Source organism: Hemiscyllium ocellatum, chromosome 8, assembly GCF_020745735.1.
Source record: "Hemiscyllium ocellatum isolate sHemOce1 chromosome 8, sHemOce1.pat.X.cur, whole genome shotgun sequence".
Lineage (NCBI taxonomy): Eukaryota > Metazoa > Chordata > Chondrichthyes > Orectolobiformes > Hemiscylliidae > Hemiscyllium > Hemiscyllium ocellatum.
Window position 1 is genome coordinate 22121907 of NC_083408.1, and position 23506 is coordinate 22145412.

The 23506-nt window shown below is 50.1% G+C and overlaps 1 protein-coding gene across 1 annotated transcript in view; it reads right to left on the reverse strand.

The window, feature by feature from the left end:
- Positions 1–4335: 4335 nt before the first annotated feature.
- plekhd1 (pleckstrin homology domain containing, family D (with coiled-coil domains) member 1) overlaps positions 4336–23506 on the reverse strand; it is a 152146-nt gene continuing 132975 nt past the window's right edge. Inside the window, exons 11-13 of the mRNA XM_060828282.1 lie at positions 21727–21871; positions 15829–15981; positions 4336–4944 (exon numbers count right to left, since the gene is read on the reverse strand). Coding sequence (XP_060684265.1) covers positions 4793–4944; positions 15829–15981; positions 21727–21871 — 450 coding nt within the window. The 3' untranslated portion in view covers positions 4336–4792. The remainder of the gene's footprint in view (positions 4945–15828; positions 15982–21726; positions 21872–23506) is intronic.

Genomic DNA, 23506 nt, shown 5'->3' on the forward strand with positions numbered 1-23506 from the left:
GATGAAGAGCTTTCGCCCGGAGCATTGATTTTCCTGCTCCTCGGAATGCTGCCTGACCTGCTGTGCTTCTCCAGCACCACTCTAATCTTGTCCCTAATCTCCAGCATCTGCAGTGCCCACTTCTGCCCAGAATGACAAACGGCTCAGTCCGAAAACATTGTCAAGATTTAACCGGCACATGGCAAAGGGGAAAAGAATCAAAATGGAGGACAGAGGGCCTGGACGGTAATGGCTGAAAACTCATTGCTGATGGGAGTTATAGAAGTGCCCTTAACCCCTCCTCTCTGCAGATGTTACAGATGCTGCTTTTCACTCATTGGGGCATACTCTGTCAGGAACCTGATGATCCTAAGGTTTCTGCCTGTGTCAGATTTGCAGACAACGCTGTACCACTCCAGGCAGATTCTGAGTTGTGGGGAAGTGCTGAGCAAATGACTAGACAGTGGGACAGCTGCAGTGTTGTCCCTCAGGGAGTGGAAATGCTGAATCTTCATACAGCCTTCAGGAGGGCAAGAAAATACGTATGGAAAGAACAAAACCTGAGCATTGTCGTGCACAGAGCTCAACAAAACAAATTCAGAGACAAATCCCAGACTCAACAGCACAGTGTTATCACAGGGCAGCTTTGTATCAGGAACAGCCTCTGGTTATTTTTGCACACGCCAGAATATTCAGTCCAGCTTCACTCTCAAACGCGGGCTAGGCTTGGGCAGCACGGTGGCACAGTGGTTGGCACTGCTGCCTCACAGTGCCAGAGACCTGGGTTCGATCCCAGCCTTGGGTGACTGTCTGTGTGGAGTTGGCACATTCTCCCCGTGTCTGTGTGGGTTTCCTCCCACAGTCCAAAACTGTGCAGATTGGGTGAATTGACCACACTAAATTACCCATGTTAGGTGCATTGGTCAGAGGGGGGTCAATGTGAGCTTGTTGGTCCAAAGGGCCTGTTCCCACACCGTAGGGGAATCTGATTGAATCCACTGGTCACACATTTTCTCAGAGGATACTGGAACGGGCAGCAGTGGAAATATAAGTGCTGTTCCTTCATCAGGTAGTTAGCAGGACAGGATCATAGGACACAGAAGCTTTAGCAAAAGATCATAGTGTAATACAGCTTTCGGGATTTTTGGATGGGTGGCACAGTGGTTAGCACTGCTGCCTCACAGCGCCAGAGACGCGGGTTCAATTCCCGACTCAGGCGACTGTCTGTGTGGAGTTTGCACGTTCTACCCGTGTCTGCGTGGGTTTCCTCCGGGTGCTCCGGTTTCCTCCCACAATCCAAAGATGTGCGGGTCAGGTGAATTGGCCATGCTAAATTGCCCATAGTGTTAGGTAAGGGGTAAATGTAGGGATATGGGTGGGTTGCGCTTCGGCGGGTCGGTGTGGACTTGTTGGGCCGAAGGGCCTGTTTCCACACTGTAAGTAATCTAATCTAATCAAACCCTAGATTGCTGTTAAGTCTTTCATCTTTTAGAATGAGTTGCAGGTTTCAGCTCATTAATATGTAAATCCAAGAGCTTCCTTCATCCCAAGCTAGCTTAAGGTTTTATTAAAAAGGTGACATTTTAGCTCAGGCAACGCACTGAAAGTGTGAGGTTAGAGTCTGTACGTATTCCAATCTCGAGCCAGATTAGTTCTATTGCCAAAGTAAGAATTTATAAAATGTCATTTGGATTATAAAAAATATTGCCTGCCTACAGATAATGTGCTTTTTGAACAAAATGTAATATTTCTGCAAATACAAATTCACCCGCTAGACTTATATGTGCGTATGCATGTGTGTGAGGGAGAGAGAGAATGAGAGAGAGAGAGTGTGTGAGAGAGTGTGTGCGTGAGTGAGTGTGATGGAGTATATGCCTGTGAGTGTGTGTATGACAGCGCCTGCGTGTGTGCGTCTGAGAGAGTGTGTAGTGCAATGGGGTCACCTGTAATGTGACATGAACCCAAGGTCCCGGTTGAGGACCTCCGAACACTGCTCGGCCACTCTGCGTTGTCACGTATCTTAAACTCCACCTCGGAAGACAGTCACGCAAAGATCTGAGGTCAAGTGGCCCTGACCGCTGAAGTGTTAGATTAGACTTACAGTGTGGAAACAGGCCCTTTGGCCCAACAAGTCCACACCGACCCGCCGAAGCGCAACCCACCCATACCCCTACATTTACCCCTTACCTAACACTACGGGCAATTTTAGCTTGGCCAATTCACCTGACCCGCACATCTTTGGACTGTGGGAGGAAACCGGAGCACCCGGAGGAAACCCACGCAGACACGGGGAGAACGTGCAAACTCCACACAGTCAGTCGCCTGAGTCGGGAATTGAACCCGGGTCTACAGGCGCTGTGAGGCAGCAGTGCTAACCACTGTGCCACCGTGCCGCCCACGGGAAACTTGTTCTGCGGGAAACTTGAAAGAAATCCTGGGATTCACATATTAATGAATCCAAACCTGCAACCCATTCTGAAAGATGAAAGACATAAAAGCAATCCCGGTTTGTTCAATATATCTGCATCGGTTGTTTGACATGGTTCTTTTGGGATAAATTCTGTGTCCTATGACCCTGCTCCACTAGCGACCTAGCGAAGGAGCAGCGCTCCGAAAGCTAGTGCTTCCAAATAAACCTGTTGGACTATAACCTGGTGTTGGGTGACTTTTAACTTTGCAAAAGTGAGGATTGCAGATGCTGGAGATCAGAGCTGAAAAATGTGTTGCTGGAAAAGCGCAGCAGGTCAGGCAGCATCCAAGGAGCAGGAAAATTGACATTTCGGGCATAAGGCCTTCTTCAGGAATGAGGAGGATGTGCCAAGCAGGCCTGAAGAAGGGCTTATGCCCGAAACGTCGATTATCCTGCTCCTTGGATGCTGCCTGACCTGCTGCGCTTTTCCAGCAACACATTTTTCAGCTCTGACTTTTAACTTTGTCCACCCCAGCCCAACCCCAACATCTCCACATCACCCCTCGGGCAGGAGCAGAGATGCACCACTCCAGGAATGATCAGGGCCCGGAGAGGAGGGAGGGGAGACAGACGGAATCTGGGAGCTGGGTAGGGTGGAGATGGAGGAGGAGGAGGAAGGACGGGACTGAAGGAAGCACAGCTCTTCTCAACTGATATGGTAATTGAACCCAGTCTGTTGGCATCACTCTGTATCTCAAACCACGGGACCACCTCCCTGGCAGAAAAAAACTAGGAAGGAACACTTCCTGTCCAGTCTAATATGTTTTTGTCCTCTTCCAGTTGCCCCCTCCCTTCATCTGTCCACAGACAATCTCCAGCCCTGAGTTGCATGCATCAATGCTACTGTAAGGTATTAGCACCCTGATCTTTTTTTTATTTAACCTATTATTTTAATCAAACTGTTCAAAGATGTTGTTATTACACACCTCCAGGGCAGGTCGGAATTGAACTTGGGGTCTCCCAGTCAAGAGGTAAGGGCACTGCACCACAAGAGGGCCCATATACTGTAGTGTGTACATTTTTTTATTAACTTATTTTTCGAGTCTACCTGCTCAGAGCTGTGATTACACACCACACTGCTGCAGGCATGTGGGACTTACATAGAACAGTACAGCATAGTGCAGGCCCTTCAGCCCCTGACGCTGCACCGGCCAGTCGAATCCAGGTCTCTGGGTCCAGGGGTAGGGACACTACCACTGCAACCCAAGAGGACCCCCTCCCCCCACCCCCATGTTCTTTTCTAATCAACCTACTTAAGAGATGTTATGACTCGGGCAGGTGGGATTTGAACCTGGGTCTCTCAGGAGCATGGACACTACTACTGGACTTCAAGAGAGCCCGCTAGGTCTGCATTTTTTAAAAATCTGGGTCCCTCGGTTCAGGAGGAGGGACACTACCACTCCACCAGAAGAGGCCATCGCTGACCTTTTACTCCCGAGTACTTTAAAGCAGAGTTTGAGTCTGTGAGGGACTCTACTTCTCAATCTTTCCCCTCAGCTGAGGCACGCTGACCCTCAATTTAAACCCCAACCTCTCTGTCCAATGAATGAGTGAGACTCCAGGCTGGTGAGCTGAGGGTTATTTTACCCCGAGGTAAGCCCAACAGACCAGGATACCCTCACCTGCATCCCTGTTGTACAAGAAGTCATCTTAGCCCAATTTGTGAACAAGACAGCCCAATGCTATTTTAAGTACAGCGAAGGCATTAGATAAAGGCCTCGCCCTGACTCACTCCTGTGCATGCATTTGCACTTTGATATGTTAATCAGTTCCTAAGCAGTCCTGAAGGTGTGCAGGCGAGGTGGGTGAGCAGGGTTACAGGAGTGGGGGTCTTACAGAGGGTCGGTGTGGACTAGATGGGCCGATTGGCTTGCTCCCACACTGTAAGGATTCCAAGATTCGCAAACAGCTTGTTCCATTCCAATGTTTTTAATTCGCGGTCACTCCAGTGAGTGCTGGGGGTCAGAGCAAACGCAGACTCAGCATCACGAGGGGAGGCAGGGGTCAGCTGCTGTGTGGAAAACATGCTACCTGCTCGCTCTCTCCGGAGAACAGACAGCAGTCGGCATTTTCCCAAATCGGGGAATTGCTCAGAGAGGGAACTGGGCTCCCGCTGTCCCCTGGGGAGCCATCCATGAGCCAGCCAGTGGGCAGAGGAGACGTTGACCCCAGAGAGGGGCTGGGGCAGGGTGGAAGAGCCAAGATCAAAACTCAAGTGCGTTCGGCCTAAGCTGCTGCTTTTTACCCTTAAGCAGGGTGCGTTTGGCTTTTTACAAAGCTGGCTGAAGGATTACATGACGGCAGAAGCGTGACTAGCTCTTGCTAACAGCCCACCAGGCAGCGTCACGGGTTCGATGAGTCTTTGAGGGTCATGTACTTATAGACAGTCTCGCGGAAACGCCGATCCCTGCTCAGCTTCCTGGCGGTCTCCTTCAGCTCCTCCATGTCCTCTTCCCCGTCACCTGAGGGGACGTTCAAAGAATGGGGATTGGTCACTGAAACAGAGGGGGACACGCAGGGTGTGAGAGTCATCTCGGAGCAGCCCAACAGTCCCGAGCAGGGGCTCCACGGCTTTTGTTAACAACAGCAACCACTTGCGCCTCGCTAGCCACCTACTGAGCGCAGCCACAGGCCACTGCTGGTCTTCGGGGAAGCTCACACCCAGCCTCCTCCCACCCTCTATCATCTCCTGGTAAATTCTCCCTCAACTCCTTCAGCCACTTGCCTGTCAAAACCCTTCCATGATCTGAGACACCCTCAAGGAGGTCAACCCGGCTCCCTCCCCTTCCCTCAAGAGGGCAGGCCCAGCACTGGCTACTACCACCCCTCCTGAGATGCTACGCAAGAACATCTCAAACGAGAGGCACAGGGCCAAGGGTGGCTCAGTGGTTAGCACTGCTACCTCACAGCGCCAGGGACCCAGGTTCGATTCCAGCCTTGGGCCACTGTCTGTGTGGAGTTTGCACATTCTCCCTGTGTCTGCGTGGGTTTCCTCTAGGTGCTCCAGTTTCCTCCCACAGTCCAAAAGATGTGCAAGTTAGGGTGAATTGGCCATGCTAAATTACCCATAGTGCTCAGGGATGTGTAGGAGAGGTGCATTAGTCTGGGGTAAATGTAGGGGAATGGTCTGAGTGGGTTACTCTCCAGAGGGTCGTGTGCAGTTGTTGGGCCGAAGGGCCTGTTTCAACACTCAGAATCCCTACAGAGTTAGGAGCTTTTTCAAGACCATCTCAAGTCAGGTGAAGGAGGTCTAGCAATGCAGTGAGTAGTGTCCCCATCCCACGGGTCAGGATCTGGTAGAGCCATGGAAAGGGCATGTGGAGCCCAGTCAACCAGGTCACTAGGAGGCCTGGAGCTCTTTGCATTCTGCTTGATGGTGAGTGAGATAGCAACCAGGGTCAGCTGACCCTTTTGGAAGGCAATGATACATTACAGCAGTGTTGTTGGGTGGCAGAGTGGTTAGGGGTGGCACAGTGGTTAGCACCGCTACCTCACAGCGCCAGATACCCGGGTTCAATTCCCACCTCAGGCGACTGTCTGTGTGGAGTTTGCACATTCTCCCCGTGTCGGCGTGGGTTTCCTCCGGGTGCTCCGGTTTCCTCCCACAATCCAAAAATGTGCAGGTTAGGTGAATTGACCAAGCTAAATTGCCTACAGTGTTAGGTGAAGGGGTAAATGTGGGGGAATGGGTTCTGGGTGGGTTGCTCATCGGAGGGTCGATGTGGGCTTGTTGGGCCGAAGGGCCTGTTCCACACTGTAGGGAATCTAATCTAAGTCAAATGTCAGTAAGCAATGCGACTTTATTCAAGAAGAGGAAGACTTCATAGCAAGAATGCTCACTGAACCTAACTGACAATATATACAGCAGTGTTGTGTGAGCTAGTCCAATGGAGACCCATGGCCTAACCCTTGGAGATGAGGGGTCAGGGTGGCTGGGGGAGGTGGGGTGGTTGAGTAAGGCTCAGCCAGGGGGATAAAGTGAACACTGTCGATGACACAGGATGGTTCAGCTACATGGTACTTTGCTTCAATATTCTTCAGTGCAGACCTCAATCTCAACAGCTGAAAGCCTTTGGAAGCTGAGCCCTTTCCAGTCAGTAGAAGTGGGGCTTCAGGTTTGATGACAGGGTATTCTACCCCACCTCCCTTTGGGTGAGGGGGTAGAGAAAAGGCTGGTATTGCCCAAATGGCTGGAGTTCATGTTCCATCACTCGCAACCCTGGCATGGTGTCATGTGAACACTCCACTGTTTAATATAGAGTCACACGGTGTGGAAACAGGCCCTTCGGGTCCAATCCGTCCATGCCGAGCAGATATCCTAAACTAATCTTGTCCCATTTGCCAGCACCCGGCCCATATCCCTCCAAACCCTTCCTATTCATATACCCATTCAGGTGCCTTTAAATGTTGCAATTGTACCAGCCTCCATCACTTCCTCTGGCAGCTCATTCCATACATATACCACCCTCTGTGTGAAAAAAGTTGCCCCTTGGGTCCCTTTTAAATCTTTCCTCTCTCACCTTAAACCTATGCCATTTAGCTTGGGATTCCCCTTATCCATGTCCCTCATGATTTTATAAGGCCAACCCTCAGCTTCCGAGAATATAGCTCCAGCCTATTCAGCCTCTCCCTGTAGCACAAACCCTCAGTCTCAGCAAGTACTTTGCAAATCGTTTCTGCGCCCTTTCTAGTTTAACAACATCTTTGCTATAATCGGGAGACCAGAATTGAATGTGGTATTCTAAACGTGGCCTCACCGTTATTCTGCACAGATACAAGATGGCATCCCAATTTCTATATTCAGTGCTCTGACCTATGATAACAAATGTGCCAAACACCTTCTTCACCACCCTGTCTATCCACTTTCAAGGAACTATGAACCTGCACTGCAAGGTCTCGTTGTTCAGCAACACACCCCAGGACCCGCCCATTAAGTGTAATTTCCTTATCAAGCGGCCTAACTGTGGTCTACAGCCTGAGGTCAACCCACCACATCGCCCACCACGACAGGCTCATTGTGGGTTCCAGAAGCATTCGAGCACGTGGGCCAAATCAACATGAGTTTATTCTTGAAGAATTTATCCTTGCGGGACCCAGTGAAGTGTAAAGCCATCAAGGTGAGGGAACCTCCTGATCATGGCTAATCAAACTCCATGTTGGGGAACACTCGGAGCAGTACTGAGGATGGGAAGGGCACAGAGTGTACTCTTGAGTGGTGCATTTCAGTGACCACCACTATGTGGTACTGTCCCTGAGCCACTCTGAGATGTGGTTGTTGGAGGTCAGGCATCTCAGCTGCAGGACATCTCTGCAGGAGTCCCTCAGGGTGGTGTCCTAGGGCCAACTACGGCTTCATCAATGACGTTTCCTCCATTACAAGGTCAGAAGTGGGCATGTTCACCGCTGATTGCGCAGTGTTCAGCACCGTTCACGACTCCTCAGATACTGAAGCAGTCCACATTCAAATGCAGCAAGATCTGGACAATATTATCCAGGCTTGTGTCGACAAGTGGTAAGTAACATTCACACCACACAAATGCCAGACAATGACTATCTCCAGCAAAGGTGAATCAAACCAACACCTCGTGATATTCAATGGTATTACCATTACTGAATCCCCCACTATCAATATCCTCAGGTTTACCAGAAACTGAACTGGACGCACTACACAAAGGCTACAAGAGAAGGTGACAAGGAATACTGCAGTGACAAACTCGTCTCCTGACCCCCCAAAGCCTATCCCCCATCTACAAGGTACAAGTCAGGAGGGTGATGGAATACCCCCCACTTACCTGGATGGGTGCAGCTCCAACAACACTTAAGAAGCTTGACACCATCCGGGACAAAGCAACCCACTTGATTGGCATCATATCTACAAACATTCAATCCCTGCACCACCAGCGCTCAACACCAGTGTGTACTATCTAGAAGATGGACTGCAGAAATTCACCAAACAGCACTTTCTAAACCCACAACCACTTCCATCTAGAAGGACAAGGGCAACAGGTACTCGGGAACACCACCACCTGCAAGTTCCCTTCCAAGTCACTTTCCACCCTGACACGGAAATATACCATCATTCCTTCACAGTCGTTGGTCAAAATCCTGGAATTCCCTCCCTGCCTTAAAGAAGGCAGCTCACCTCTACCTTCTCCAGGGCAAATTAAAGCTGGCCAGCCAGCGACCCCCAAGCCCCACAAATGGATAACAAATCATTCACCTGCCTAGACTAGATTCCCAACACTATGGAAACTCACAAGGCCATACCACCCCTCTGACGAGTAATCCCACCCAGACCTATTCCCCTACCCTATATTTACCCCTGACTAATGCACCTAACACTATGGGCAATTTAGCATGGCCAATTCACCCTGACCTGCTCATCTTTGATTGTGGGAGGAAACCAGAGCACCCGGAGGAAACCCACACAGACACTGGGAGAATGTGCAAACTCCACTCAGACAGTTGCCCGAGGTTGGAGTCGAACCCGGGTCCCTGGCGCTGTGAGGCAACAGTGCTAACCACTGAGCCACCGTGCTGCCACACGGTCACCTCCCACAGCCATCCTGGTAAACATCTACCCCCACACTCATCACTGCTTGCTTTGTGCGCTGTTCCTCAGAGACCAATTTGCCAGTCAACTGGAATTTCTTGTTACCACTTAGAGTCATAGAGTCACACAGCATGGAACAGACCCTTCTGCGCCAACCAGACATCCCTATCTGACCTAATCCATTTTGCCAGCATTTAGCCCATATCCCTCTAAACCCTTTCTATTGACACACCTACGCAGAAACCTTTTAACTGTTGTAATTATTACCAACCTCCACCACTTCCTCTGGCAGCTCATTCCATACACACACCACCCTCTGTATGAAAACATTATCCTTCAGATCCTTTTTATATCTTTCCCCTCTCACCCTAAACCTGTGCCCTCTAATTCTGGACTCCCTCACCCCAGGGAAAATACTTTGCCTATTAATCCTATCCATGCCCCTCATAATTTTGTAAACCTCTATAATGTCACCCCTCAGCCTCCGACGCTCCAGGGAAAACAGCCCCAGCCTGTTAAGCCTCTCCCATTAGCTCAAATCCTCCAACCCTGGCAACATCCTTGTAAATCTTTTCTGAACCCTTTCAAGTTTCACAACATCTTTCCAATAGGAAGGAGACCAGAATTGCACGCAATATTCCAACAGTGGTCTAACCAATGTCCTGTACAGCTGCAACATAACCTCCCACCTCTTGTACTCAATACTCTGACCAATAAAGGAAAGCATACCAAATGCCTTCTTCACTATCCAATCTACCTGCAACTCCACTTTCAAGGAGCTATGAACCTGCATCGGCAAGATGACATCCCAACTCCTTTATTCATAATGTTCTGACCAATGAAGGCAAGCATGCCAAATGCCTTCTTTACCACCCGTTGATAAAGGTATTTGGATCCATATGAGTGGGAAGGGTTTAGAGGGATGGGCCAATTTCTGACCAATGGGACTAGGGATTGGGATGTCTGGTTGGCATGGACCAGTTGGACCGAAGGGTCTGTTTCTGTGCTGTATGACTCTCGGATTGTCAATACTTCCTAACCAAACCCTCTCATGGACGGTATGGCAAAACTCTGCCCCCTGAAGCCGGGTGTCAAGTCTGAGGTGGGGGAGCTGTGACATGACACTTACTGCTGTCTGCTCCCACCAGAGGGTTGAAGATTGTTTCTGTAGTGACGGGCAACACCAAGAGCCTCTTGTGGTCTCTGTCCACACCGCAGAGTACTAACTGGGGCCCTTACAGACACACACAGACTGGCCGCCATACTGAGGGAGCTCTGCACCATTGGCCCATCCACTGTTGGGACATTGGCCAAAACCAGGCACACTCTAGCCTCTTAGGGTTTTCTTAATTAATTAACAGGATGAGGCCAGTATTTATTGCCCATCCTTAATTGCCCAGAGGACTGTTAAGGGTCAACCACATTACTGTGGGACTGGAGTCACACATAGGCCAGACCAGGTAAGGATAGCAGCTTCCTTCCCGAAAGGGAATCAGTGAAGCAGATGGGCTTTTCTGATAAATGAAATGTTGAATTCAAATTCCACCGCCTGTGTCCCTGCAACATTCCCTGGAACATTCCTGGAACATTCTCTGGAACATTCCCTGGGTCCCTGGAACATTCCGTGGAATGCCAGAACATTCTCTGGAACATTCCTGGGTTCCTCAAACATTCCCTGTGTCCCTTGAACATTCCCTGGAACATTCTGTGGAACGCCGGAACATTCTCTGGAACATTCCATGGGTCTCCGGAACATTGTCTGGGTCCCTGGAACATTCCCTGGACAATTCCCTGGGTCTGCAGAACACTCCCTGAGTCCCTGGAACATTCCCTGGGTCCCTGGAACATTCCCTGGGTCTCCGGAACCTGGCTAACAGCAGTACCATCTCTTGGTGATTTTCTCCTGGCATCAGACAACACCAGCAGAGGTCACATAAGATAACCCAGCACTGGACTGCTCATTCCCTCAGGGCGGGCTGTGTCCAGGCAATGGAATAATCTCCCGCTCTTTGCACCTGTGTACAGTTCCTGAGTTGGATGTACCCTGGGCTAGGGGTGGCCTCTTAACATCTCCTCCACACCCCAACATCTTCCGAGGACGCTGGCTGCAGGAGACTAAGGGATAACTGCTAGCAGCGAACATTGTCCAATCGCGTCTCACCGGTGTTCCCAAACCAAGCTGTCACAGGGAGCCAGGTAAGGGGGGATAAGGGCCACTGACCAAAAGCATGGGCCTTGAAGGAGGGGTTAAAGACGACAGAGAAGCAGACAGGCACAGATATATTCAGGACAATCTGACAGGCAAGCACAGCCAACACTGCAACATTTTGTAGACCATCAGGGATCACATCAATACTAGGGACAGTCAGAGAGAGAGAGAGAGAGAGGGGCAGATAGGATCATTAGCAACAGAGGAGAGGGAGAGAAAGAGAGGCAGACTGGAGTGAATTAATACAACCAGGATGTGAGGACATGTCGAAAAACGAACGACAACTGGATCTATGGGCCAGTTGGATAGCTCGAGTAAATCAAAAGGTAAAAAGGATGAAGAAAAATGTCAAGCAGCAGTTTGGGGGTAAATGAGCGATTGAACGCCTCACTGATCATGTCCCGGCCTTCTGTTGCACTAAACTCCAGCTCCCAGGAGTGAATGACCAGCTCCCGATGACAGGACAGCAAGCTGATAGCACCAAAAACTGGCCATTCAGCCCCACTGCTGTTGATGCATCACAGAAACAGCCTCCCACTTCTTTGGAAACACCAACAAACCTTTTCTCCAGTGAGGATTGTTTCTCAGTCATTGCTAGTGGCCTGTTTGACCGGCGTGAAGGCATGAACTGGTCCCCCAGGGAGCGGGGCACCCATCCTAACCCCTCTGTCGCTGAGCTATTTCTCCTCAATGCCCCAGTGAGTTACTGTGGGGGTGGGTGACCTGATATCGATAACCTCCTCCCACTCCCAGCAGTTTCTGGATGGACTGCAAGTGTTTGCTCCACACCCTCAATAGTATCATTGTACAGAAGGCTGCTTGGCCCATCAAGCCCGTGCTGTACTTGAAGGGATCCTCTTTAAATGTGTTGAAGTGACAGATGGGGGTGCTATCCGCCGCCCCCCCCCCCACCCCCATAACCCCCTTCTCTTTAAAACAACTCCCCCGAGCCCAGCAGAGATGTCCCGCACACCGCGGTCGCTCCCCAGCGAATGGATCGACCATTCCTCCTTCTGCCTTTCTCGAACCTTCCTCATGGTTTCCAAATGGCGTCCTCGGTGTAGGGTCTGGACAGGGGACCATGCTGGTGGGGCCGGTGGGCGGCGGGGACTTGTTCCTAGGGCTAGGCCGTACTCTGTCACAGGATGACGGGCTGAATGGCCTCCCCACCCGTCTCCCCACCAGCCTCCTCGGTGGGGGAGGGGGAGAGTGTTAAGTTGGAGATTCATTGGGCCACTCCACACTGCCCCCCCGCCCAAAAAACATAGAAGTCGACAAGTGCAGGAGTAGGCCATTCGGCCCTTCAAGCTAGCACGGAGAAGGTCGTGAGCCGGTGTCATTGTCAAAGCTTGCATTGTGATGGCGCTCAAATGTCCACACCCCACCCCGGCCCCCGCTCCGACGCTTAGCACCTCACGACTCCGCGTTGACCCGCAGGGACCGGAACCTTCCGCACGCTGAGGGAAAGAAAGATGGCACCCGCCAGTGAGATCCCATCAGAGTTACTTCCCATTCCCACCCTCCCATTTCACCAGCACGATGCCCTCAACGGGCCCCAGTCTCTGGGCCTGACCTTATTCCCTGAGTTGGGGGAAGGGGAGGACAACTACAATTCCCCACCACCCCCCGCCCCCCAACACCACCATCACTGTATGGCCTTAGAGATCATTCCAGCAACACAGGGTCAAAATGAGCTGGGGCCTCAGTGTCAATGTGTGTGTGTGCGACGGTATGAGTGTCAGTGTGACAGACTGTGTGTGTGTGTGACGGTATGAGTGTCAGTGTGACAGACTCTGTGTGTGTGTGTGTGTGTGTGTGTGTGAGACGGTATGAGTGTCAGTGTGAGAGACAGTATGTGTGTATGACACAGTGAGTATGTGTGAGACAGCGTGAGTGTGTGAGACAGCGTAAGTGTTTGAGACAGCATGAGTGTGTGAGACAGTGTGAGTGTGTGTTTGAAACAGTGTGAGTGTGTGTGTGAGACAGTGTGTGTGTATGACACAGTGTGTGTGAGAGAGACAGTATGAGTGTGTGTATGACAGAGTGAGTGTGTGTGAGACAGTGTGTGTGTATGACACAGTGTGTGTGTGAGACAGTGAGAGTGTGAGACAGTGAGAGTGTGAGACAGTGTGAGTGTGAGACAGTGTGAGTGTATGAGAGACAGTGCAAGTGTGTGTGAGACAGTGCGAGTGTGTGTGAGACAGTGTGAGTGTGAGACAGTGAATGTGTGTGAGACAGTGAGTGTGTGTGAGGCAGTGTGAGTGTGTGTGAGACAGTGTGTGTGTGAGACAGTGAGTGTGTGTGAGACAGTGTGTGTGTGAGAGACAGTGTGATTGTGTGAGAGACAGAGTGAGTGTGTGTATGACAGAGTGAGTGTGTGTGAGACAGTGCAAGTGTGTGTGAGACAGTGCAAGTGTGTATGACACAGTGAGTGTGTGTGAGACAGTGTGAGTGTGTGTGAGACAGTGAATGTGTGTGAGGCAGTGAGTGTGTGTGAGGCAGTGAGTGTGTGTGAGGCAGTGAGTGTGTGTGAGACAGTGTGAGTGTGTGTATGACAGTGTAAGTGCGTGTATGATATTGTGAGTGTGTGTACGACACAGTGAGTGTGTGTGAGACAGTGTGAGTGTGTGTGAGAAATAGTGTGAGTGTGTGTATGACACAGTGTGTGTATGAGGACAGTGAGAGTGCGAGTGTGTCTGTGTGGGGAGGGGGTGTGAATATGTGCATGAGTGTCGCTAGGTGAGAGTGTGAGCGCGAGCAAGGGAGGGTCAGTTTGAGCTGGGGGTTGGGTGTAAACTGTGGGCGGTGAGTGCGAACTGGAGTAGGAAGTGAATGGCAGCTGAGGGGTGAGGCTGAGTTGGAACCGAGTGTGAACTGGTGAGGGGTAAGTGTGAACCAGGGGGGAGTCAGCGATAACTGGTTCAGCGAATGAAAACCAGGAAACAAATGTGGACTGTGGGGAGTGTGTGTGAACTGGGGGAGTGAGTGTGGGCATGTGGTATGTGTGTGAGAGAGTCTGAACTCTGGGGGAGACAGTGCGAACTGGGGGAGTGAGTGCGAACTGGGGGTGGTCAATTATAAGTTGGGACAGAGTGAGTATGACATTGGGAGGTGACCAAGTATGAACTGGGGGAGACTGGGTGAGAGTGGGGGTGAATGATTGTTGGCAGGGTGGGGGCGGGGGGAAGAGTGAAGTGAGTGAGTGTGAGCTGAGGGGAGGGAAGAGTGTGTCGAATTGTTCTTGTTGGACGCTGTATTGGGATTTCCCCAGGGAAAATTCACCCACTTCCACCTAATTCCCATCTCAGTGCACACATACAGTCTTCAACATTGCTGTATCATAGTCCAGGGGAACTCAAGTGCCCACATCCTTGCATTTCTATGCAGTGCCCAGAGGAATCTCAGAGACTGCTGGAAATTTCACAGCCGGAAATGCAGGGGGTTATAAAAACAAGGCAGAGAGTGTTTAAGCCGCAGAATGAAACGAATCAGAAAGCCAATGGAAGAACAAAAATAATAAAATGGAAAGAGGTTTATGGTCTGGAAGAGAAGGATGTCATCTTTTAATCTCTCATGGTGAGGGTTGTCTATCGTGGCCTGTCCTTAATTGCCCCTTTAACTCCGCTGGGCAGAGAGCAGTTAAGCATGTTGCTGTAGGTCTGGAGGCCAGACTGGGTCAAGGCAGCAGGCAGATTTCCTTCCTTGAAGGATGTGAGCGAGCCAGAGGGTTGGGACAACGGATGCATGGTAGCTGGGTCTGTTCTCATCGGAAAGAAGGCGGCCAAGAGGGGATTGGATAGAGACATACAGAATGATCAGAGGATTAGATAGGGTGGACAGTGAGAGTCTTTTTCCTGGGATGATGACATCAGCTTGTACGAGAGGGCATAACTACAAATTGAGGGGTGATAGATTTAAAACAGATGTTAGAGGCAGGTTCTTTACGCAGAGAGTGGTAAGGGCGTGGAATGCCCTACCTGCTAATGTAGGCAGCTCAGCCACATTAGGGAGATTTAAACAATCCTTAGATAAGCACATGGATGATGGTGGGATAGTATAGGGAGACGGGCGGAGAATAGTTCACAGGTCGGCACAACATCGAGGGTCTGGGTGAATTACTCTTCGGAGGGCCAGTGTGGACTTGTTGGGCCAAAGGGCCTGTTTCCACACCATAGGGACACTAATTCTACCCGAGAAAGCATTGATGCAAACCTGAAGACTTAGTGAAAATGCCATTGTGAACTGTTCTGCCAGTTCCCAGTAGGGTTGGCGCAAAAGGAGACGGGCAACGCCGACCAAGTGGGACTGTGAATCCTCCGGCACCTCCTCGCGATTCCCGAAAAGGTGAAGTGCCAGCCCGGCAGAAACAGAGCAAAGGCTCGTGGGGTTTTTTATTTGTTCCCCTGGTCACCATTACCCCTTTATGGGGGTGGGGGTGTGTGCGTGTGGGGCGGGGAGGTTCTGACCCGCGGGCACACGGAAAAGCAGGCGGATGAGTAGGCAAGGGCGAGGGGCAGACAGGGACAGACCTCCCCCCACAACTTGCCAGCCTCCGGCTCTCGGATTGAACCAGCTGACTCAGCGAGCGGGAATCTCTCTCTCTCTCGGTGGACTTACCGAAGGAGTTCCAGACGGCGGTGGACTTCCTCCGGCGGAACCTGCAACTCTTGATCCTGCGAGCAGCCGCTCTTTGCACATAGACGGAGTTCTTCATGATGACCGGGAGGTTGGCCTCGATCTCGGCTTTCCTGATGCACTCCTCGAAGAACTCTGCCGGGAGACAAGGGCAGCAAAGCATTGAGGCATGCACTGCGCAGTGGTGGGACAACCCATAACCATCTCGCCACACCAACACCCTGCAGACACCCCGCCAATGCATTATCCCGGTGTGTCAGCTCCCTCCTGCCTTCCCCACCGTTCAACATATTCATCCTGGAACTTCAGCAGGGGTGGCACGGGTTGGTTCAGTGGTTAGCACTGCTGCCTCACAACACCGGGGACCTGGGTTCAATTCCCACCTCCATGTGATTTGGAGGTGCTGGTGTTGGACTGGGGTGGAGAAAGTTAAACATCACACAACACCAGGTTATAGTCCAACAGGCTTAATTGGAAGGAGCAGCTTTTGGAGCACAACCACCTATTGAAGGAGCAGCGCGTGTTGGACTATAACCTGGTGTTGTGTGATTTTTAATTTGAGCGAGTTTTGAGAAGATTTGTCGTTCAGGTTGAGGTTCTGGATATAGGTTTGCTCGCTGAGCTGGAAGGTTCATTTTCAGACATTTCGTCACCATACTAGGTAACATCATCAGTGAGCCTCCGGATGAAGCACTGGTGGTGTAACCCGCTTTCTATTTGTAAGTTTAAGTTTCCTTGGGTTGGCAATGTTATTTCCTGTGGTGACATCATTTCCTATGGTGATGTTACTTCCTGTTCTTTTTCTCAGGGGGTGGTAAATGGAATCCAAGTCAATGTGTTTGTTGATGGAGTTCCGGTTGGAATGCCATCTTCTAGGAATTCTCGTGTGTCTCTCTGTTTGGCTTGTCCCAGGATGGATGTGTTGTCCCAGTCAGTGTCCCTCCTCATCCGTATGTAAGGGTACTAGTGAGAATGTTTACATCTTTTTGTGGTTAGTTAACAAACCTTCCAGCTCAGCAAGCAAACCTACACCCATTTTTAACTTTGTAGCCTCTGTGTGAAGTTTGCACATTCTCCCAGGCTCTGCAAGCGTTTCTTCCCACAGTCCAAAGGTGGGAGATTGGCCGTGCAAAATTGCCCTTTCCCAAACATTGCAAAATATCATGTCCAGGGATGCGCAAGCTAGGCGGAGTAGCTGTGGGAAACGTAAGGTTATGGGAAAAAGGGTGACTCTGGGCGGCCGGTGCAGAATTAAATGAACTTCCGAAACCCCACCTTCCAAAAGCGAGAATTCCAGCCACAATGCAATTGGAAAACATACACATGTTGCAACTTTGCCTGAATAAAGTGCCTCTTTCTGCACTGAACTGTGTCCAGCCATCGTTTTAGGACTAGGGCTGGTAGATTGAAAACACAGATGCGGAGGAATTACTTCTCTCGAAGGGTCGTAAATCTGTGGAATTCACAAACCCTGAGGGGGTTGGGTGCTACAACTTGGAGTAAATTTAAGGAGGGTTTTACATCAGGTTTTTAAGTCAGTAATGGGTTGAAGGGTTATGGAGGGAGGGGAGGAAAGTGGAGTTGAGGTCAGAATAAGATCAGCCATGATCCTACTAAATGATGGGGCCGGCTGGAGGGGCTGAATGGCCTCCTGCTGCTCCTGGTTCCATAGTGTCCAGGGATGTGCAGGCACGGTGGGTTAGCCATGGGAAATGTGGGCTTAAGGGGTCTGGGTGGGGTGATCTTCGGAGGGTCTGCACTGATCTGATAGGCCGAATGGACTCCTTGCACAATGTAGGGATTCCATGATCTGGTTTAAGTGAAAAAACAGACTGAGACGTGTATGGAATGAGCTGCCAGAGGAAGTGGAGGAGGCTGGAACATTTAAAAGGGATCTGGATGGGTCTATGAATAGGAAGCGTTTGGAGGGACATGGGCCAAGTGCTAGCAAATGGGACTAGATGATGTTGGGATATTTGGTCGGCGTGGACGGGTTGGACCAAAGGGTCTGTTTCTGTGCTGTCCATCTCTCTGATTCTATAACTCTTAACTGTCTTCACTCAGAGAGTGGTTGGGGTATGAAATTCTCTGCCACAGACAACGGTGGCGCTGAAAGATTGAATATTTTCAAGAAGGATTTCAATCTAATTCTCGAGGTTAAAGGGATCAAAGGGTTTAGAGACAAAGCAGGAGCAGGGGCCTGAATAGGACGATCAGCCATGATCACACTGAGTGGGGCAGCAGCAGTGTCAGAAGGCTGAATGGCCTACTCAGCTCCTGTTATCTCTATCACTGCATCGAGCATTTCTTTGATCCTTTGCCAAACCTTGCAAGGTATCATTTGCTGCTTTGACAATGAAGCCAAAACAAAGGATCCCCCTGGAATATTCAGTGTTTTAGCGTCACCGCTGTCTGTGGCAGAGAATTCCATACGCTAACCACTCTCTGAGTGAAGACAGTTGGAGTTATAGAGTCATAGAGATGTACAGCATGGAAACAAACCCTTCGGTCCAACCCATCCACACCGACCAGATATCCCAACCCAATCTAGTCCCACCTGCCACCACCCGGCCCATATCCCTCCAAACCCTTCCTATTCATATACCCAGTAAAAAATGAGGTCTGCAGATGCTGGAGATCACAGCTGAAAATGTGTTGCTGGTCAAAGCACAGCAGGCCAGGCAGCATCTCAGGAATAGGGAATTCGACGTTTCGAGCATAAGCCCTTCATCAGGAATGAGAGAGAGTAGCCAAGCAGGCTAAGATAAAAGGTAGGGAGGAGGGACTGGGGGAGGGGTGTTGGAAATGCGATAGGTGGAAGGAGGTTAAGGTGAGGGTGATAGGCCGGAGTGGGGTGGGGGCGGAGAGGTCAGGAAGGAGATTGCAGGTTAGGAGGGCGGTGCTGCTGTGCAGAGGAGATGACCTGGGGGGTGCAGTGAGAGATAGACTCACTGAAATCCTTGTAGAGGGAGGAAGAGAGCTTCTTCAAGGAAGGCATCCTTGCAAGAGGATTCGCAGTAGGTTAAAATCACCCCACTCCGGCCTATCACCCTCACCTTGACCTCCTTCCACCTATCCCACCTCCATCGTCCCTCCTCCCTACCTTTTATCTTAGCCTGCTTGGCTACTCTCTCTCATTCCTGATGAAGGGCTTATGCTCGAAACGTCGAATTCCCTATTCCTGAGATGCTGCCTGGCCTGCTGTGCTTTGACCAGCAACACATTTTCAGCTATTCATATACCCATCCAAATGCCTCTTAAATGTTGCAATTGTACCAGCCTCCTCCACTTCCTCTGGCAGCTCATTCCATACACGTCTCAATGCGTTTTTCATTTATTCCAGATCATAGAACCCATTCATTGTGCAAAGAGTCCATTCGGCCCATCAGATCGGTACAGACCCTCCAAAGATCATCCCACCCAGACTCCTTAAGCCCACATTTCCCAGGGCTAACCCACCATGCCTGCACATCCCTGGACACTATGGAACCAGGAGCAGCAGGAGGCCATTCAGCCCCTCCAGCCGGCTCCATCATTTAGTAGGATCATGGCTGATCTTATCCAGACCTCAACTCCACTTTCCTCCCCTCCCTCCAACCCATTACTGACTTAAAAACCGGATTGCAAAGCTTCCTTAAATTTACTCCAAGTTGTAGCATCCAAGCCCCTCTGGGCTCGTGAATTTCTTAGATTTCAGGCCTTTGTTCATTAGAGTTTAGAAGGATGAGGGGGGATCTTCTCAAACCATCCACAATTCTTGGTGGAGTTAACAGGGTAGATGTTGAGAAGAGAGCCTTGAAACTAAACACTGTGGGTCCCACAATGACTCAGTGGTTAGCACTGCTGCCTCACAGCACCAGGGACCCCGGTTCGATTCCTGCTTTAAGCAACTATCTGGGTGGAGTTTGCACATTCTCCCCGTGTCTGCTTGGGTTTCCTCCCACACTCAAAAAGATGTGCAGGTCAGGCGGATTGGTTATGCTAAACTGCCCAGAGCCTCCCAGGATGTGTAGGCAAATGGATTAGCCACGGGAAATGCAGGCTTACAGGGATAGGGTGGGATGCTCTTTGGAGGACCAGTGTGGACCTGATACCACAAGTGGCCTGCTTCCACACTAAAGGGATTCTATTCTCTAACCATGTCCTTTCATTATAATAATAAAGAGTCGCTCATATAAAACTGAGGGGAGGGGAAGAAATTTCTCCCAGAGGGTGGTGAAGGTCTGGAAATCTCGCTCCCAGAGAGTTATAGAGGTGAACACTGAAAGTGTTTAAGGGGGCGATGGGGGGGGGGGGGGGGGGGGGGGGGGGGGGGGGGAGTTTGATCGATTTTGGAAATATTGGGCAGGTGAGGGCCGTGAGAAGCTGATGATAAACAGGCTGGGGCCTGCAGCAGATCACCCATGAACAGTGGGGACATTGGCCAATGAAGGAGCAAACATCTTAGGGGGCTCTGTCAGCCAGCTCGGCAGCTTCGAGTGAACCCAGTGTTGGATTGTTTGACTCCACTGGCTCTCACTGAACTAAGGCAAGCTTTCCCAAGTTGCAGGTGATCTCTCTGCCTCTTTCGGAGCCCCTGGCCCTGTTGAGAGTGTCCTGAATTCAGCAGGAAGGAACCCTCTTTTGGATGAGCCCTGTGGTGTTGAAAGTGCGTTGCTGGAAAAGCAGGTCAGGCAGCATCCAAGGAGCAGGAAAATCGACATTTCCGCCCTGACGAAGGGTTCCTGCCCGAAACGTCAACTCTCCTGTTCCCCGGATGCTGCCTGACCTGCTGTGCTTTTCCAGCAACACAATCTCAACTCTGATCACCAGCACCTGCAGACCTCACGGTCTCCTGGATGAGCCTGTACTCCACCCATGACAACCCACCCATCGGCCTTAACAGGACAATGTGTGGGAGAAACCAGTGGATCTGAAGATGTGTTGCTGGTTAAAGCACAGCAGGTCAGGCAGCATCCAAGGAACAGGAAATTCGACATTTCGGGCCAGAGCCCTTCATCAGGAAACCAGTGGATGTCGAGATATTGGGGGTGGTGAGGTGAGTTTTGGGGAGGACCTAACTGAAGTGGAGTAAGGTGGAGAGATATGGAACGCCTAGGCTATTGGAATGGTCTTCTTCCAACAATAAAAGACCAAATGTAGCCCCGAATCCCAGGCACTCCAGGAATATATACACACACCCACTCCTCAGCTGCCCTCACACCTTTCACCATGGGCTTTACATTGACCTGTATTGAACCCAGCCTCGATTCTCAAAAATATTGCCGTTGTTTTTACATTCAACCATGGCCTCACCCCCTCCTCATTTTGCATATGACCTCCAATCCGACAGACGCTCAGAGCCTGTGGTCCTTTGATCTGGTATCTGTCCAGTTGCCCATTCCCCTTCGTCCCACCACCAGAGGCCATGTTTTCAAGTGCCTTGGCCTGGAACTCTCAAACTCCCTCCCTTAACCTCTCCCTGAAGACCTACCTCTTGACTAAGGGCTCAGTGAACCTTTTCTAGTATTTCTTGGCCAATGTTTACATTCTCTCCAACTTGTTGCTGCATCACTGCCATGGGATCTTTCTGTGTTAGGTTGGTGCCACATTCCCACTGACTGTGACTCATCGAGAAGCCACAATGTCTTGAATGTTGCTAGACAAATGTCCTTTCTTGCCGTGAATTTTATTTGCTAAATATTGACTGGGAGACTAGGGAATACCAACCTGCCCATCTTCCACTGACCACAGTCTCTCCATTGAGTGAGGTGAGACAGGACGGCAGCTCCTCCAACAGTGCAGCAATCCCTCAGTGCTAGGAGGGAGCGCCAGTCTCAATTCCTCACTCAGTGACTGCCCCTCAGCTACAGTCACCCTTCAGCCACCACTGTCACTTACTTCTCAATTCGCCCACGTCTCCTTTCATTCGCTCGTTTTTCTCCACCGTACGTTCAGCTGAGCTCAGGCCCTGCTCCAGCCTCTGCAAAGCATCCTCTGCCTCTTGGAGTCTCCGTTCCAACTCCGCACGGGATTTAATCTCCTCCTGGCAGGGGTTGGGGGGGGCGGGGGGGGTGGGGATGAAAAGGTCAACTTGGATAAGAGAGAGCTAACGACATCTGGCATCTACATGATCCATCTTTCCATTGCTTGTCTAACTTACATCTTGTGTCCAACTCTATCTGGGCTGATCCTCTTAGTTTTGATTCACTTGTCACTCAGCACTGCACTGGCAAGCCTATGTTAAAGTGATAGAGTCATAGAGATGTACAGACCCTTCGGTCCAACTTGTCCATGTTGACCAAATATCCTAATCTAGTCCCATTTGCCAGCACCTGGCCCAAATCTCTCCAAACCCTTCCTATTCATATACCCATCCAGATGCCTTTTAAATGTCATGATTTGGAGATGCTGGTGTTGGACTGGGGTGGACAAAATTTTAGAAAATCACACAACACCAGATTATAGTCCAACAGGTTTAATTGGAAGCACTAGCTTTCGGAGCGACGCTCCTTCATCAGGTGGTTGTGGAGAATAAGATCATAAGACACAGAATTTATAGCAAAAGTTTACAGTGTGACATAACCGAAATTATACATTGAAAAATACCTTGGTTGTCTGTTGAGTCTCTTAACTGTTAGAATGACCATGTTAGATTCACTTCTTTTATATGTAAATCAGAAAAACTTTCTTTAAAAGAGTTACATCCTCAGGTTAGCTGTAACAATTGGTGTCAGCCCAGATAAGATGTTGCAATGTTGAAGGTGTTAGCCCCCTGTGTTCCCTGTCTGTGCCATATTGTTAAGACTGATTCTAATCTAAAAAGTGAGTTAATAGAGTCTTACATGGATTCATGCAGTTTTTGAGCAAAGTACAATGTAACTCTGCAAGTACAAATTCACCCCACAAACATGTGTGTGTGTGTGTGTGTGTGTATATAAAGTGTCTAAGTCTGTGAGAGGATGCATGTGGGAGTGTGTGTGTGTCTGTAGGAGAGTGTGTGCGTGTGTCTAGGGTAGGGGTTGTGAGTGTCTGTTAGAGAGAGTGTATGTGTGTGTGTGTAGGATACACACAGACACTCATTCACACACACAAAAACCCAGATGCACATATCCACATAAACATTTGTGGGGTGAATTTGTTCTTGCACAGACAGGGAACACAGGGGGCTAACACCTTCAACATCGCAACATCTTATCTGGGCTGACACCAATTGTTAAAGTTAACCTGAGAATGTAACTTTTAAAAATCATTTTGTGATTTACAATTGAAAGAAGTGAAACTAACATGGTCATTCTAACAGATGAAAGACTCAACAGACAATCAAGGTATTTTCAATGCATAACTTCAGTTACATCACACTGTAAACGTTTGCTATAAATTCTGTGTCTTACAATCGTGTCCTCCACAACCACCTGATGAAGGAGCAGCGCTCTGAAAGCTAGTGCTTCCAATTAAACCCATTAGACCATAACCTGGTGTTGTGAGATTTTTAACTTTTAAATGTTGCAATTGTACCAACCTCCACCACTTCCTCTGGCAGCTTATTCCATACAATACCACCCTCTGCATGAAAATGTTGCCCCTTAGGTCTCTTTTCTATCTTTCCCCTCTCACCCTGAACCTATGCCCTCCAGTTCTGGACTCCCCCCACCCACACAGAAAAGACCTTGTCTGTTCA